This window comes from Bactrocera tryoni, chromosome 5 (genome assembly GCF_016617805.1).
Source record: "Bactrocera tryoni isolate S06 chromosome 5, CSIRO_BtryS06_freeze2, whole genome shotgun sequence".
NCBI classification, from domain to species: Eukaryota; Metazoa; Arthropoda; class Insecta; order Diptera; family Tephritidae; genus Bactrocera; species Bactrocera tryoni.
In genome coordinates this window covers 60135950-60153635 of record NC_052503.1, presented here as the reverse complement: position 1 = coordinate 60153635, position 17686 = coordinate 60135950, and the positions used below count along the sequence as shown (strand labels likewise).

Sequence of the window (17686 nt, the reverse complement as noted above, 5' to 3'; positions counted from 1 at the left end):
TTCTTCTTACTCAAGCTTTTTAGTTGTTGTTGCTTTCTAAAAAAATAGAAAAAATAGGTGTATGCTTACATATTATTTAAAACTATAGTATTACATATTTACATTGTAAATACTTAAATAGATATACATATACATATATGTATATACATATACATATATACATATATACATATATGTATATACAAAATATATACATAGTAATTATGATTCGTCACATTTGTGCTCTTATAGTACACTTCCTTCATTTATGTGTGTGCCCAAGTGCCCAAGTGCCCAAGTGCCCAAGTAAAACTGACAAAATCACAAATAGATCAACGTCATGCAGTCACTTAGCTAGACTAATAATAAAAAAAATTGACTTCAAGAGCTCCGAAGAAGGCATAGTTTTAGTATTTACAACAAATAATGTGTATAGATATAAACTGTACTGGTCATATACCCTAAAACTTTAAATATTAATATTTACAGTCAAGAAGAAGATACTTCCTCAAGATCAAAAACTTCAATTATCAACTTCAAACTTAAGAAACTTCAATAAGGTCAATAACTTTGTTAAAAAATTAACACGTTTTAGTCAGAGATCAGAAGAATTAATTTCAATGCCTCAAATTTTCTAATTCATTGAATTTTTTTTTGGACCACCTGCATAATAAACTCGAAGAATCGAAAACTTTCAACTCTTGATACAGGTCTGAAAACCTCTTCAGTTAACAGAAATTATTTGAAATAACGTGATTTCAACACCCCGATCCTCTTAAGTAACTACCGTATTTTCAGAAAAATATAATAAGTACTTTGAATCCGATCAGTATGTACATAGAAACCACGTATATAATCCACAACGGATAAAGTTCTCTTTCGCCTTTTTGGTAATAGCGGGAAGTTCCATACAAAGATATAACAAATTATTTAAACTTCTTTTCCATATCTTAATTAACTATGCAGCCTTCAAAACAGTTTAAAACGAGATCAGAGCACTTATTTCTTCATGTTAGCATTGTTTATATAGCAATATCGGCACATCTGAAGTATTTAACTTCTTAATTACTGATAAACCATTCATTGGTGAACTACATTTTTTATCTGAATCGGTGTTGTAAAGTATTTTTATTGCCAACTTTCAACTGATTTGATCCTAGTTCCGAAAATTTAAAGACAGCTAAAGCTTTTTACCTTACCACTCGCAATCGAGTTTTTCGAGTCTAATAAATCCCATCAGTTGCTCTGACTTCTTTGTCTATCTTTCGTATCTTATAGATATCGGTTAACGATCGTATTTTTAACTCAGAGCAAACGGAAGCTTTTTGTCTTGAAGTCAAATAAGTGCAGATGTGGTCTAATCGGAGTCGACAAACTAATGCTAAAAATCAAACTGGACGAGAGTAGTAGAATTGTTGATAAGAAAACGAGGTAGAATTTACTAGGAATTACCACATTGGCGAGATTAAAACATGAAAACTTTTAATCTTATAAATTCAGCTAAACAGATAAGATTCGTAAAAAAAAGCCTAAGCAGATTCTTGATGGATTAAACACTTTACCTTTGTCATACTCAATATTTTTTCATTCATACCTATCACGCTATAAACATATCACGCATAAACAAAATTCTAAATTTAAGACCATTGGAAAACTTTTCGTATCTTTTTAAAGTAAGATACCTAAATACTTAGTCAACATTCACTTTTTATAATTATGAACAAAAATAATATTTTTGCTTTTAGTTGAAATTTCTATTGTTACCCGTCCGCTTATTGTCTGTCCGTCACTCATCCATTCGTTAAACTTACACGCCATGCCACGCTTCCCGCTACTTCCTCAACTTAATCTACAGCGTCCACATATCCACGTTCTTCCATACATATCAACATTCGGTAGACCCGCATGCGTCCCACTATATTTTCACGTTATGACCCGTGACTTCTCCCATTTACACATATTTACTCGTATTTTACGATGCGAACAATCGTTCCGTTCGTTCGTGCGGTGTGACTCATTTGAGCGTAACGTAAGCGAAGTCGAGCTCGAAACGCGCTCGACGCTGTCGCTTACGCTGCATATATAGGGTTAGGCACATACTAGCTGTTTATTCCCATATGACTACTTGGAGAGCAAGTCCAATACAGCTATACTTTTAAACAAATAAAACTCTCACCCGCTTTTGTTTGGTTCCGTTGGCTGCCTCACTTTGTGGAGAGGTGGGCTGAGCTGAGCTGAGCTGGACTAACTAAGTAATCGCTGCCTGGTGCGCTATTGAGCTGACTTGTTTTGTCGCCGTGAGTAAAGTTAGTTTTTCATTAAACGAGTGTATATTGTGGTATTTTCTGTATGCCGGGAGTCATACGTGATATGAGCTTATTGCAGTTCTCTGTAAATATATATACACCTACATACATATACTTGTAAATACAATAAAACTGCAGCTGCTGTGGCTAGCTGGCAAACAATAAAAATCGTCAAACAATCAGCAGTTGAGTATATACTATTTTTCTTTTGTTTTCTTTGTGCAAGTTTTAAGCGAACCTCCCGAAAACACATCAATATTGCTACTAGCATATCGTACATATGGACTTACTTACATATACACCTACATATACACCTATGTACATATGTAGGATGATTTTGATGGTTTTACTTGATACTTTTTCGTACTCATATGAGCTTTTGGTATTTTACAGTATTTGTTTTCGCAATTGTTTTAACAAGTTCAGGCAGCTGTACCCAACGTTTCTCAAGTGAAAAGACAGGCATCATCAGTGTTTTTGTTTCAACATATTACTTTTTCATAAAACTTGTTACCTGAATTAAAGAATTCCATAGTTGCTGAACTCTTTGATTAATTAAATTATTTAACTAATAAGTAAGTACCTCTTCTAATTTATGCTATAGTTATAAGTGACATTTTGTACACATGGAAAGCCTAATTTCCACACAACACAAGCTTTCTTTAACCTTTTTCAATTTTGAAGTTATACCAATGTTTCCATTTATATTTCGTAATTTTTGGAACCCTAGCGTTACAATCTGGCAACTTACAACGTCATCGTAAAGTTTGATTTTTATGTTATACATACGTTTCATCGGAGAGTTATTTGTTTCGAGTGATTATTTTTACAAGTGGAGTCTCCATCACAAACCAGTGTTTATCGATGGTTTGGTGAATTCAATCGAGGATGTAGATCACTCGTCTACAATCAGTTGTTGTTCCGGAAACTATTGATGTTGTGTGCAAATTTTTGTTGCAAGATCGTTATGTGGCCTATCATGGATATTGAAACAACTACAGGCGTTAGTGGGAACAGAATATATTGAATATTGCATGTACATGTGATTGTAAGAAAAAGTAGTTCACTCAAAACATCGATTTGATGAGTCGTCTACCGTACGGAGCTGAATTGGCACCAAATGATTTCTTTTTATTCCCATACGTAAAGAATAAACTAAGAGGTCAACTTTAACGTGCCCTGAAGAGGTGGTGGCGGCGCTCATAACGCATACCTCAATCAGAGTGGCAAAAGTGCTTTGACAATTGGTTAAAACACCTATCAAACGGGATCAATCCCAAAATTTCAAAAAATACCTTTAAAATGTTCCTAATGTTTTAAACATTTGTTTAATTATCTAAGCAAATCCCGAAAAATCGGTGCAATCTTGAAATCTCGGAATTGAATGGAAACAGTCAAACCAACGTATTCAACAAAGGCAGTCGGATAATAATTGAATTATGTAGCAGATACTAATATTTATATACAGACATACATATATCTATCTTCCAGTAAATTTGTCGCTTAGAACTTCACACCCATATTTACAATTTCCTGCATGACTCTGCGTCATTATCATACAATTAACACCGAAAACGTTCTAAATTTTCAACGAAAAAGAAAATAATTCATTACTTTGCCGGTGGTAGCCCACCAAAATCTAGTAAATAAACAACTAAATTAAGCAATGTCTGAAGTAACTTAACAACAACAAATAGAAAGATAAACAAGGCAATCTGAAAAAATACAGAGCCAGTCAGCCAACAGCTGATGGAGAGCGCCACCGCATTGCGCTCGCATACAAGATGAAAATAAACAGAACCGAACCGCCAAGGCGACGCGATATGGCGGGGCGTGTCATGCTAATACGATTATTAAAATCGGTATATAAATACCTAACTATATATTTATAATACCAAAATTATTTATTAACAACTGCGGGATTTGGGACGCCAAGTCGCGCTTGAATTATAAACGCCAGCGCTATTGTGTTATGTGCGCGGAAGCGCAAAAGATACACTGCCTAAGCGGAGATGATCTACAACAACAACAGTACAATAGCTCATCCAAACATTACTTATGCTTGCATTTTTTACAACGTCTGACCACTGAGCGCGTGTCCTTCTGTGTCGCTGTGTTGGCAGTGGCGGTTTCGCTTGCCGTGCGTTTGTGGTGCTGAGCCAATTTTCTTTATTTTTTTGTTGCGCGCTGTTTGCTAGTTGTTGATTGATTGTTGTTTGTTGAATGCGTCGCTGGTTGACTACCAACCAAGCTAGCGAATTGACTTGGCTGCTTACTTTGCTGGCGCGCGTTCGTTTGCTTGACTGCTGCTGATTTGTTGGCGCTCGCTTCGCTTTGCATTGCTTAACGCTGCCACACTCTACACTCCATACCCACTCCGCTATAATATGCTTACAAATAAGTATTGAATTTATACGCTCAGAGCGTGTTGTTCATAATAAGCGTACTGGCTGTGGCATTTGAGAGCGGACGTATGAGTGTGTAAGTGCGAGCTTGCGCGCGCGGCCTGTTTGGTATGTTGTATGCTGTGCTCGGGCGTACTTTTGGTGGGTAGTCACAAAGTCACAGCAAGTGGGTTAACTTAGTCTATTCATGTATCGTGTGCGGCGCGCTCACTCATTTGAATGGCGCAACAAAATTCGATGTATGCGCGTATGTGTATACCATCACTCGCTCGTCATGTCGCAGTGGTCAGTGTTTGTTGGTTAGTTTCAATATTTCGCTCGAAGTTATCTTTATGAGCGCTTCACGGGGTGTTTTGAAAATCTAAAACGTAACACCAAAAAATTTTGAAGTTTTTATATTTTTGCTAGCAAACGCTTTGTGTTGTGAAATGCGCGGCAGCAATATGGTTTCCAAGTAATAAAAATGTATATTGTTAATAAAAAAGTGTTAAAAAAGTGAATAACTGTTTGAAGTTCGAAATTCATTTTTTCTCATCGCATACGAAGGCAATATTCGCCATTTGCTTAACCTGAACCCGCGCGCGTGTGTGTGTGCATGTGAATTTGAGTTTGCAATACAACAATACGGTTGTGTGAAATAAAGCTTTTAATTGAGCCACTCTAGAAGCGAGCAAGGCCGGGGTGAAGGATGTGTCGTCGAAGTCAAGCACAGAGTAACAATTGCTTAAAATATATTCAAACACATACTTATGTACATACATACATATATATGCGCATATACATATGTACGTGAGAGCATATGCATCTAAATTGTGCAATTTACAAGTGAATTGTAATAAAACGTTCAAAAAGTTGTAACGCGCTGTGTCTCAAAGTGCAAACTAAAGTTTATGGCGAGTACTTATAAGTAAATATTTATATACATAGCTATATATGTATAGCTCTTATATAAATACAAATATATAAAAGTTAATGTATATTGAAATACATATGACTTTGGTACGCCCAACGCTATTGTCTGCCGTTCTATTGCCTGTGCGTCAACAGTGCTTTTACAGCGCGCCTGATTGTATCATCACGATTACAACAACAAGTAAAACTAGCAGCATTAATGACCGCACGCATGACAGATGTGTGACCAAAAGCAAATATAATAATTTCGCAACCGAAATTGACACTTAAATTAATTAATACGTACCAATGTATTTGTTGTGTGCGCCAAAAAACTATATTGATATGCTTATATAATATAATGTAGCTGCAATTATTCCTGCCATATTCATATGTATACATTTATATATGAACATATGGATACTATAGTTCAAATCTCTTATTTGCATATCATTATAGCAAAATGCGTTTAAGTGTTTTATGCATTTATTAACCAATTAATGCAAGTGTATAATTGTGTGTGCTTGCACTTGTGCTTACGCGTGTTTTTCACTTTCCAGGGCCAGTGAAGTAGGAAGCGACTGTCATTTGTTTTTATGCACATACATACATACATATATGTATGTATATGTGCATGTGTGTATATATAGATAAATGCATATACATATACATACATATGTAATAAAAGTAAAAAAATATAAAACAAATGTGCACAGTTGTTGTGTACACTGAGGAATAAGCTATACATTTTTTTTAACATTTTAAAATAAACTACAATATATGTAAATCTTTATTAACCAAACATCATTAGTCAAAAATCAACTTTAGAGCCTGGGGTCCACATATTCGGTACCTAATAGCATTGACAGACGGCAGCGTTACACCAGATTAATTGCATTTTTCGGGATTAATTCAGGAGTTACCACAGCTAACTCCGTTGCTGAATCCAAAAATAACTCTCAAAATTTTTGGGAGTTTGTGAGATTTTCGTTGGCAACATTGTTAAAAATGGCCAATTTTCATCTATTGTAAATGAAATACAAGCAACCCTGACAGCTGTTTATCAAATTCTCAATATAATATCAATAAAACTTCTATGTTATGATGCAGTTTTAAAAATAATGTGTTGATATGCTTTTGTAATAAAAAATGGTTTGGTAAAAATTGGTCGGCTAACAACCGTAATGTTTATCTTCTATCAATTTTCATTGAAAATATTATAAAAAGGACAATGAGCTGTTCATGAGAGTTTCAAACTCGCAAAGCTGCCGTCTGTCACCTACAAATTTGGATCTGATTAAGTGCGCAGTTAATACGGATTAACCCTGCCTTCAGTCAAGGCTATAAGGGCTTCAACAGTTTTGATTTGTGTAGTGGAAAGTGAAAGAATCAAATGAAATCTGAAATTCTGCTATACGCAAAGTAGGCGTGGTTATAGTCCGATTTCGCCATTTTCGTATTGTGACGTGAAAAAATTAGAAGAACACCATTGACTAAATAAATGCGTCGACGTCTAGGGACTGCAATTATTGTCAAATGTAGGCCAAAAACTGCTAAAACTATTGTAATTACTTTTGATTTATACGTATACATACATAAATAATCATTAGTGTACGTAAACGTTTTTGATATGAATTAGGCGCATTTTAAGCTTTAGCATTAATTTTTTTACCGTTAGCTGAATAAAACCCATACTCTGTAGCAACGTGTTGCCAGAGTAGAAAAATACAAAAAGTAAATAAAATTTGTTATGGAATTTAAAATAAAAAAGTAACATCAAATAAAATATATATGTATATACATACATATATAATATAAGATAAAAAAAAAATAGAAAAACCAATTAAAGGAGAGCTAATTTCGGGTGTAACCGAACATTTTGTACCCCCGCAACTTGCAAAGATCAAAGCCGTGGGAAATTGTTTTCAAATTTTAGTAATATAACAGTTCACCTGTTTTTACGTGGTGAGTCCCAACCCTGCGGAGGGGATGTTTCGCCTTCTCACTTCTTAGCTCGCCATCAAACGGATGTTCTTAGGCTACCCAGAGGATACTTAGTCAAAGACAGAAAAGAAGAAATCGTGAGCTGCTTGAGCCATATAAAAGAATCGTTTCTGGCCACTCTCAAGTGAATGGCGATCAGAGAACTTTCCTCACTTGCGTGAACTTCTACACATGACTCCATCCTCCTACATCGCCAGGAGAAGGCGAACCCGATTCCCCAAGCGATGATGATTGAGCATATTTCCATAGCCCGACCGTGAAGAAGTTCAAATAGCAATTACCCGTCTGAAGAACAACAAAGTGGCGAGGGCCGATGGATTGCCGGCCGAGCTATTCAAACACGGCGGCGAAGAACTGATAAGGAGCATGCATCAGCTTCTTTGTAAAATATGGTCGGACGAAAGCATGCCCAACGATGGGAATTTAAAGGGAGACCCCACAATCTGCGCCAACTAACGTGGGCTAAGCCTCCTCTACATCTCGTATAAGGTTCTATCAAGCGTATTGTGTGAAAGATTGAAGCACTCCGTCAACAAACTGATTGGATCTTATCAGTGTGGCTTTCGACCTGGAAAATCAACAACCGATCAGATATTCACCATGCGCCAAATCTTGGAAAAGACCTGTCTAAAGAGAATCGACACACACCACCTCTTCGTCAATTTCAAAACTGCTTTCGATAGCACGAAAAGGAACCACCTTTACGCTGCAATGTCTGAATTTGGTATCCCCGCAAAACTAATGCGGCTGTGCAAACCGACGTTAAGCAACACCAAAAGCTCCGCTGGGATCGGGAAGGACCTCTCCGAACCGTTCGATACCAAACAAAGTTTCAGACAAGGCGACTCCCTATCGTGCGACTTCTTCAACCTGCTGCTGGAGAAAATAATTCGAGCTGCAGAACTTAATCGAGCAGGTACAATCTTTTATAAGAGTGTACAGAATTGATGATATTGATATCATCGGCCTCAACACCCGCGCCGTTAGTTCTGCTTTCTCCAGACCTGACAAGGAAGCAAAGCAAATGGGTCTGGCAGTGAACGAACAGTCATCGCACTCGCGACTTAGCTCTCACGTCACTGTTGACAGAGTCCGTTGTGATTTACGTGCTTTCTATTTCTAGAAGCACGTAGATCAATACAATGCCACCCATCTATCAATCTCCCTCCTGGGCGGCAGGGAACATGTGTAACATCTTTTTCAAGATATCTCAAATTTTACTTAAGTTATTGCTTGAACTGACAGACAGACAAACACTCGGAATTGAACTCGTCTCGTCTTGTTATCATGACCATTTAATTATGTACACATGAAAATATAACTCCATATCTATATAGATTAGTTTCAGGTGATACAAACAACTGTTAAGTGAACAAAATTAACGATGTAACAACAATTTGTAAGAGTATAAAAATTAATTTGGAAAAAGTTACATATACTTATCCATCACTGAGGGATATTGTCAAAAATTCAATTAAAAACAAAAATAAACAAGTAAGGAAGGGTTAAGTTCAGATGCAGCGGAACATTTTATACTCTTGCAACTTGCAAGAATCAAAGCCAGGGAAATACTTTAAGGTGTAAAACCATTCATATACAGTAAAGTCAGCCGGATATTCGAAAACCCTGATATTAGTTATATGGGGGCTAGGCCAAGTTTTCGCTCAAATGTATCTAATTTTGCAAAAAGATATACTGTTGTAAATAAAACAAGCTCTATTATTTTCATTGTGATAACTCACATAATTTTCAACCATTTTTGGCCACAAGATGGCACACACTAAAGGCAATATTTGTGCAAAGTTTTAGCCCGGGTCCTGAGATATAGGATTTCACCAAAAAATCGGCGGTGGCACGCCTATTGTCCAATTTTCACACCGGCTTCGATAGAGCTCTTTTGTACCATCTCGATGGTAAAATTTAATGTCTATGGCGTAAATAAAAAGATCAATCTAAAACAAATACATATAAATAAATTTAAGAAACGTATAGAAAATATTAAAGTTAAACAAAAAATAAAAAAGTGAACAATATGAAAATGTCAAAAAGAAATAAATGAAAATAATTTGATATGATATAGTGTCCATCATTGAGAGATTGTGAGAAAAGTTCAAAATGAAGTTAAATAAAATATTTTATATGATAATACTTGTGTATGACTGAAAGAAATGCTAAATAAATAAAGAAAATTAAAAACTGCAAAAGAAAAAAATAAATTTAAATTATACAAAACCGAAAGCGAGTAGAAAGATTAAAAAAAATGTGAATCGAAGAAAATTAATATAAAAAATAAAAGTAATAAACGAACAGATAAATGAAAACAAATTAAAAAGCTTAAAGGAAAAACAATACTCAAAAGTATTAAATCGATATAATCAAAAAATAAAACAAAGTGATTTTAAGTAAAAGTATTACAAATGACTCCATTATAAAAAAAACTGGCGGCGAGCTGAAAGAAAACATGAATAGGAAGAAATTAATAAAACGTAGTAAATACCAGTAAAATTCAATAAAAAATAAAAAATCATGGAAGAAATATTAAATAAAAACAATAAAGATAAGTACGAAAATTAAACGTAGAGCAAATTAAAAATTAAAAGAATAATGTAAAAAGTTTTCAAATATGACTCAGTAGATAAAAATAATATATTTTATCAAATGTTAAAGTTAGCATGTCTAATGATAAAAATAAAATAAAAGAAATAAAAGATAAAAATTTTTAAATAATCTAAAATATAATAATAACATAATAAATATTAAATTTACCATTTATAATTAAAATTTATTTTTTTATAATAATTAAATTTATTTTTACTTTAAATTGATTTGAAATAAATATTCTTTGATTACTGAAAAATTTTGGTGGTGAACTGTGAAACCTCCATAAGTGGTCAAATTACTGGGCAAAATTTACACTACGTTCATAAATATTTGTTTGCAAAAGAAATTTTTCATGTAACCATTTTTTCAAGATCTCATATTTATTACTTTATCTGATTGCTCGAAAACATTTTCTGATACATGTACATTCATGCATACTTTTTTATTTAATATTCAATTTTATTTAAAATCGAACAGATTGTTAAAATAATAATCAGTAAATGTCTAGAAAAAATAATGATGTTGAAATACAATGACAAGAAATTTACATTAATGAATGTGAGATCAATTGATTCGAAAGGAGAGGTTGTGATTTACTAGTAGAAAATAGCAAGTACGTTATCACGAATCTCTAAACGTAAGAGATAACTACATAATTTTTATACATATATGCGTTGAACTTATTTTTGGAAAGCTTGAATGAATTTTGATTCAGCTGAGGGAGGTCCTTAACCTTAGGAACCAGTATATACGCCTCTTGTCATTTGTAATTCCCAAATATTACTTGTATTTATTGTTATTTTGACTCAATCTACAATTCACCGTATATGCTGTTTAGCATCGTTTTCTTATAAACAAGTGGCGTTTATTTTTCCGAATTCATCTCTATTGAACGATTTGAGATGTTAAAGTTGTACATACATAAGTATATTCATAAAACAAGTTTTTTTATATTTAAATTTCTTCTCAAGCACTCAACGATATCTTATTGATCCTTTTAATTATAATTTATTTCTTAAATCATTGCTGTAACGGTGTATCCATATCCAATACGCCATGTTGTTTTTTCTTCTTCCATTTTTGGGGTATAAACGCAATTACACATCAGCTGTTTACTGTGCTGTCATAAGCATTTAAATATTAACGCTGATTATCACAGTTATGTACATATACATATATGTATATAGTATATATAAGTTATATATACAAATAATTGTATATACATATATGCATACATATATACGAATGTGTGTGTTTGCGTGCGCATTCGCAAACCTCTTTCGCCATTGAATTTTGTGTGCTGAACACATAAAGCGTGACAGACTGCAATCGACCTACAATCAATAAAAATACATACATTCTTATGGACACAGTTATTTAGACAGCTGCATAACTCAGAGAGAGGATGCCACTAATATGTAAAATTTAAAATTATTCAAAGCTCTAACAAACCTGACGTTATTTTATAAAGAGAAGCTCTGTTATATAATTTGTAATAACAATTGATAATTTAAAACAAAAATATTTACCTATTTACTTATTGTTTGCGTAAAAAATTTCACTTTGAACAAAATACTAAAATTTCATTGAAGTGAAAGGTATTAGTATGGCAACAACGAAATTGTATACAAACAAAATGGACAACTGTGTTGTTTTGTGTACATGCCGGCCATTGTTATGTCGCTGCCTTCGTACAAATGTTCATGTAGTAAGATTCACGACGCCATTTACAGTTCACTGTCGTGCTGCCATGTCATTTCGCTTTCTATGTGTTCAGAGCGTCACTGTCGTGCTGCCATGTCGTGTCGTTCTCTATGTCTTCAGAGCGTCAACCTTAATGTTTTTAATATACATACATACGTACATACTTAGGTGCATGTGTGTACGAATGAAAAAACGACTGTATAATAATATATGTTTGCACTTGTGATGAAAAAATAAAAAACCAAAGAGTTAATTTAATTGAACATTTTTTTGAATTTAGAATACCGAAAATACATAAAAATATTTGGGAAAAAGTTAACTAACCTAACTGGAAAGTAACTGCTATAAAAAATATAAAAATAAATAATAATAAAAACAATAAGTAATCACATCTCTAAGGAAATATTCGAAAATCATAAATCACTCGTGCGCGATTTTTTCTGCAGCTGTGTGAAGCGAGTATGTATTATGTATTTGATATATACATTAGGGTGTGTCATTCTGAGGCAACCTTTTTTTTCAACTGAAAAACAGGCTAAAAACTTTCAAAAATGTGAAAAAGAAAGTCACTCAAAAGATGAGCTCTTAATATTAATATTAAGAGGTGCCTATTTCAAATTTTCTGTTTTCCATATAAATTACATGGAAAAAAAATTATTTTTTTTGTGGTGGTTATTGTGCGGAGGTTATTATATGTGCCGCGATGGCTGCCAGTAGGGATGGTAAACTCGATTCCGATTCTACTGGAAAATCGTGTTTTCTCGTAAAATAATCGATATTTCGGAATCGATCTTCAGTAGTCGAAGTCGATTAAGAATCGATTCTTGACATTCGAAAAATCGAGACTTGAAAGAAACGACAATCAATCAAACACGTGTTAGCGCGTGAAATAAGCTTTCCAAAAAGGTATAGCATGACCCGATGCGACGAATAAAACTAGGACTACGCGCTTTCAGCGCCAACTAGCGAAAATACCGCAAGACTTTTTTGACAACCTATATTTATGTAGTTAGTTTTCTGTTAGTTTTAAGTATTAGATTGTAAAACAAAATAGCTTCAACACAGAAGTAGAATCAGTACATCAAGTACAGTGAAATTACCCATTTTTCCTAAAATGAATAAAAGAAAAGAAGCTTCCTCAGATTTTTGAAAAAAAAAGGCATTGAGCGAAATTGTTAAAAATACATCTAAATCTATGTTTACTATACAGCATATAGTAAATTCGTAAAAAAAAATAATACTTGCAAATACAAAAAAATATCGGGACGCGCACGAGACTTAATGATAGAGGTGATGGGGCTGTTGTGGATATGGTACGAGAAAATCCACGTGTGAGTAGTTTAGAAATATACAGCGAAATAGAAAGAGCTTCAGAAAAGTGTGTGAGCAAGTCTAAAATTCAAAGAATTCATATTACGACTTAACGGAAATTCTTCACGAACAGCGCGTCGAAAATAACGCAAATAGACAAAAACGCCTAACTTTCGCAAAACCGCACTTGAAAAGGGGTATTGACTTTTGGCAGACAGTGCTTTTTACAGACGAAAGCAAATTGAACATTTTCGGATATGTTCGACCTTCAAAAGTTTGGCGAAACCCGGGTACAGCTCTTCAAACTAAAAATTTGCGATGTACTGCCAAACATGGTGGAGGCAACGTGATGGTTTCGGGTTGTGTGACAGCTTCTGAAGTTGGAAACATGGTTTTTATTAGGGGAAAAATGGACAAATTATAATATTTAGAAATTTGAAAAATAAGTTAAAGCAGTCGGTTGAAAAATTAAGTTTACTTTATGATTATATTTTCCAACAAGACAACGACCCAAAGCACTCTGCGTATTTGGTTCACGAATGACTGCTATACAAGACGCGAAAACAGCTCCGCGCTCCTCCAAAAAGCCCGGACTTCAGTTCTATAAAAGACGTATGGGATTATTAGAAAAAGGAACTTCAAAATCATACAATTTTGTCATTGGCCAAAACACCTTAATAGTAGAGGAGTGAAACAAAATACCCACTGCATTTACAGCTAAACTCATCTCTTCGATGTCAATTAAAATGCAAGGTGGTAACTCTAAATGGTGGACCTACAAAATATTAGATTTTAAATTTCAAAACAAATGAATCGCATAAAATATAATAATAATAATAGATATTGATTGCATAAATATGTGGCGTACGATGAAACATGACGCAAAAATTTTGTTCGATTTCCGCTTTTTTTAATTTATCATGTTCATTTAGAAATATAATCAATCAATTTTGCATATGAATTATATTATTTATAAGCTTTCTTTTATTTATGGAAGAACATTTTGCATTTGAGGGAATGTAAACCGAAAAAATTGATTTGCTAGTGCCGTACGATGAAATATGACGCTGACTGTATATTTTATACAAAAAATTACATACATATATGTACGCGGATATACATACATACTTCACCCGTCTGTAACTAACTGTGTAACTAGTTATCTGCAATTGCTTTAAAGAACGTGCAATGCCGACAAATGCAACAGCAATAACAACAACATCAGTCATAATAATAATTGTAATGCCAGTAGCAACAAAAACAGTAGTATACTGCTATAAAGTAAAAGCTAATACTAACGGATAAAAGCTACAAAACAAACAAAAACGAGAGAAAAAAGAAGAGGAAGCAAAAAAAGTAGTGAGAAACGATAACCATGGCAAGCAAAAAATTTAATGACGATGAAAATTTTCAATTTCCTCTTCCTATCCAATTCCTCTAACATACATTGGCTAGCGTACAGTAAATGGCAAGCAACAATAATAATAATAATCACAAACACAACAACATATGTACATACATATATATTTATAATGCGTACATATACACACATCATATATATAAAGCCTCTCTAATGACGTTACGCCAACAGCAAGTCTGACTGACTGCATATACATATGTATTTGTCTGTATCTCAGTATATGTATATGTACATGAAGAGTCACATGCAGTTGATGCCGCGATGCGCCAATCAGTCAAGCACTCAGTCGATGTTGTCGGCCATGCATTTTGGTTCCGTTCCACAGTTGTCCGTCGTCAGTCGTCGGTTTGTTTAGGCCACAAGCGTTGAGACATCCACTTCCCATATTTCCACACAATTGCTACACACACACACACTTACCTGCACACATACATACATACTTGCGTTTATATAAAAGCTGTTGTACATAGCAATATTTATAAAACCACCACATTCGCTGGCTTCAGCGGTGATAAATACCGTTTGATTTGTATACACTAAGTAAGACTTTGGATTTTGTATGATTTGTGCCTCTGCGTTGAATACGAATATTAATCAAATGATTTTTATTTGATACGTAGCATATAACTTAACCTAAAAGTAGTAGCCGGCAATACCAGAAAAGTTATATAATGTTGTTTTTGTTATACTCGTAGAAAAAAAAAAATCCCAATTTCAATTAATCCAGATGAGTTGACAGGACTTGACCTTTTGTAATAAACCGTGTTTGTTTACCCAGTTACGTATGTAGCTCCAACTATGTTGAAAGCAGAGTAATAAATATACATACATACATATGTATAGTATAATATTTTATATGAAAAAATTAATTTTTAATTTTAATGTATTTTTTTCGTTTTCTTGTAATTAGTTTTCTTGACTCTAGGGTGATCAAAAATGACGTAATACCAACGATTTATTATTTGAAGAAAAAGGAACTAAAGTTCTCACTGTTAGGCTTTAAGGAACATGTATTTTAGTGTATTTTGCATACACCTTTGATCCTCGAAATCACCTTTTTCAAGATGGTTCCGTCGAGCGATTCTAACCCCTTGTGCTCTCTGAAACGAAATAAAATACGGCGTTTTAGTCTACTTAAGAATTGCTAATACAATAGAGTATGTATGTATGTTTCCGCCGTAACATAAATGTTTCCCAAAAATGGCAGGATTGTAAAAAAATATATTAAATTAAATAATATTAAATTTTTACCGACAAACTTAACTGTAAATGGCAGAAATCCGTACGTAGTTCACTTGATAATATTACTATGGAACTAAAGTTAAAATTTCTAGTGTATCCGTGCCGGAATTTCTAAGTACCAGTGGCGCCCGTTTCAATAAAAATGCTTTTACAGGCCTATAAAAGTATTTTTGAAAATCCTAAACCGTAATTTCTTAAATAAATCCGAAAGTATTGAACTTACACTACTGCAATAGCTTATAAATTTATGTTTTCACTATGGCTGCCAAAACACGGTGAGCAACTCATTCATACCTTTTTCCTCGGCCCCTTGCGCCATATACTCTACTTACATGTATATATGTATGTATTTTTATATGCATATACGTATACGGGTACGTACATACATATGTATACAGAAAAGTAGTTATGTGCCGTTCCGCATTTACGGCTATTGGACATGAATACGAAATTAAATACATATGAATTTACACTGTAGTTGCTGTATTATACTTTTTTCTTTTCCTCATTTTAATTATTTTTTCTTAGTTATTGCTACGTTTACAATCACAAATAGTGCACAGTTAGAGAAAAAATTGAAAGAAAATAAAAACTGTAACAAAGCAATGTGAGAAATAAAGTTGGAAAAATTAAGAGAACTGCATTCAGCCGATTTTGTATCAAATAATATGCCGGTGTACGGTATGTGCATCTATTTCACTATTTTCCGTACTTTCCTATGCATTTGAATGGCAAAAGGCAAGGCGAATGCGCAAGTGCATTAATTGTTTGCAAAACAATGCAAACACACACACAAGCTAGGCACATACTTATGGGTTAGAAGTTAGTTTGTATGTGCATGTTTTCTTTCACATTCGCGAAAGTGCAAATTGTGCATAATGAGTTGTTGGGAACACGCAATTACAATATCTTACACATACAACAATCACCAAAGTGGTCAGCCCAAGGCATACATATGTGCATGTGTGTGTGTGGTCATATTACAATAAAGGGGCGCATGGTTGCGGATGCTTATTGTTCGTTCCGCTAAACACCTGTGTATTGTCTGTCCGCCACACTCATGTGCTGAACACATAGAAAGCGACACAGCAGAGTACAGCCCTCATTTTTTGCTTTCCCTACAGCTATAGTTTTTTACCTAACAAAACTCGGAGCAGAGCAGAGCACATACTTTTACATTGTTATGTTACGGCTCCCGACAAAGTGAGAGCGGTAGCTATAGCATAGCAATAATTCTAGAAATTTTATTGCTACGGAGTAGTAAATGAAAACCCTGTTAGTGGCATCCTCTCTTCTCTCTTCTCTGCTATCATTGGCAAATTTAGAAATATTTTTATATTAGCGAGAGCTACAACTAAGAGCCTGCTGTCGTGTAGTCGAGCAGCTGTCTAAATAATTGTGTCCATAAAAACGTATGCAGTTTAATATTTGAGAAATGTCGCTTGAAGTCTGCGCTCTCTATGTGTTCAGCACATCAAGCGTACATTGCGCTAGTCAACAGCCCCGCTTTCAGTGTGGCGTCAATGCGCCAACACAGCGCCAAAAGCCACGGACAACAGCCGTGTCTCAGCTATTCTCAATTTGTTTTATTTTTTTTAAGCCGCGGCTGCCAGCTGCTGCACCACCATTTTTCACAGCTCACAAAAGAACTTAAATTTGCGCTTTGCGCAAGATTGTTTTATTCTTTAGCTTCACAAGTCTATTTGTATGACGTACACATATACAAATGGCATTATTTGGCCAGAGCGTTCACCACCGATTTGTTTGTAACTAGTTTTGTGTCGACGTCAACTGCTGCTGGATGTATGTTGGCTTTGGTTGGA

The 17686-nt window shown here is 34.3% G+C and overlaps 1 protein-coding gene across 3 annotated transcripts in view; it reads left to right on the top strand.

Annotated features, from left to right (window-relative positions):
* The window catches only part of LOC120776470 (IQ motif and SEC7 domain-containing protein 3), a 177401-nt gene that overhangs the window by 115701 nt on the left and 44014 nt on the right, over nt 1–17686 (top strand). The window contains exon 1 of one of the 3 annotated variants that reach the window (XM_040107142.1): nt 4872–4989. The exons of the other annotated variants lie outside the window; for them this stretch is intronic. Within the exon in view, the coding sequence (XP_039963076.1) occupies nt 4910–4989 (80 nt within the window). The 5' untranslated portion in view covers nt 4872–4909. Of the gene's footprint in view, nt 1–4871; nt 4990–17686 lie in introns of those variants that run through there. 3 annotated transcript variants of the gene reach the window in all.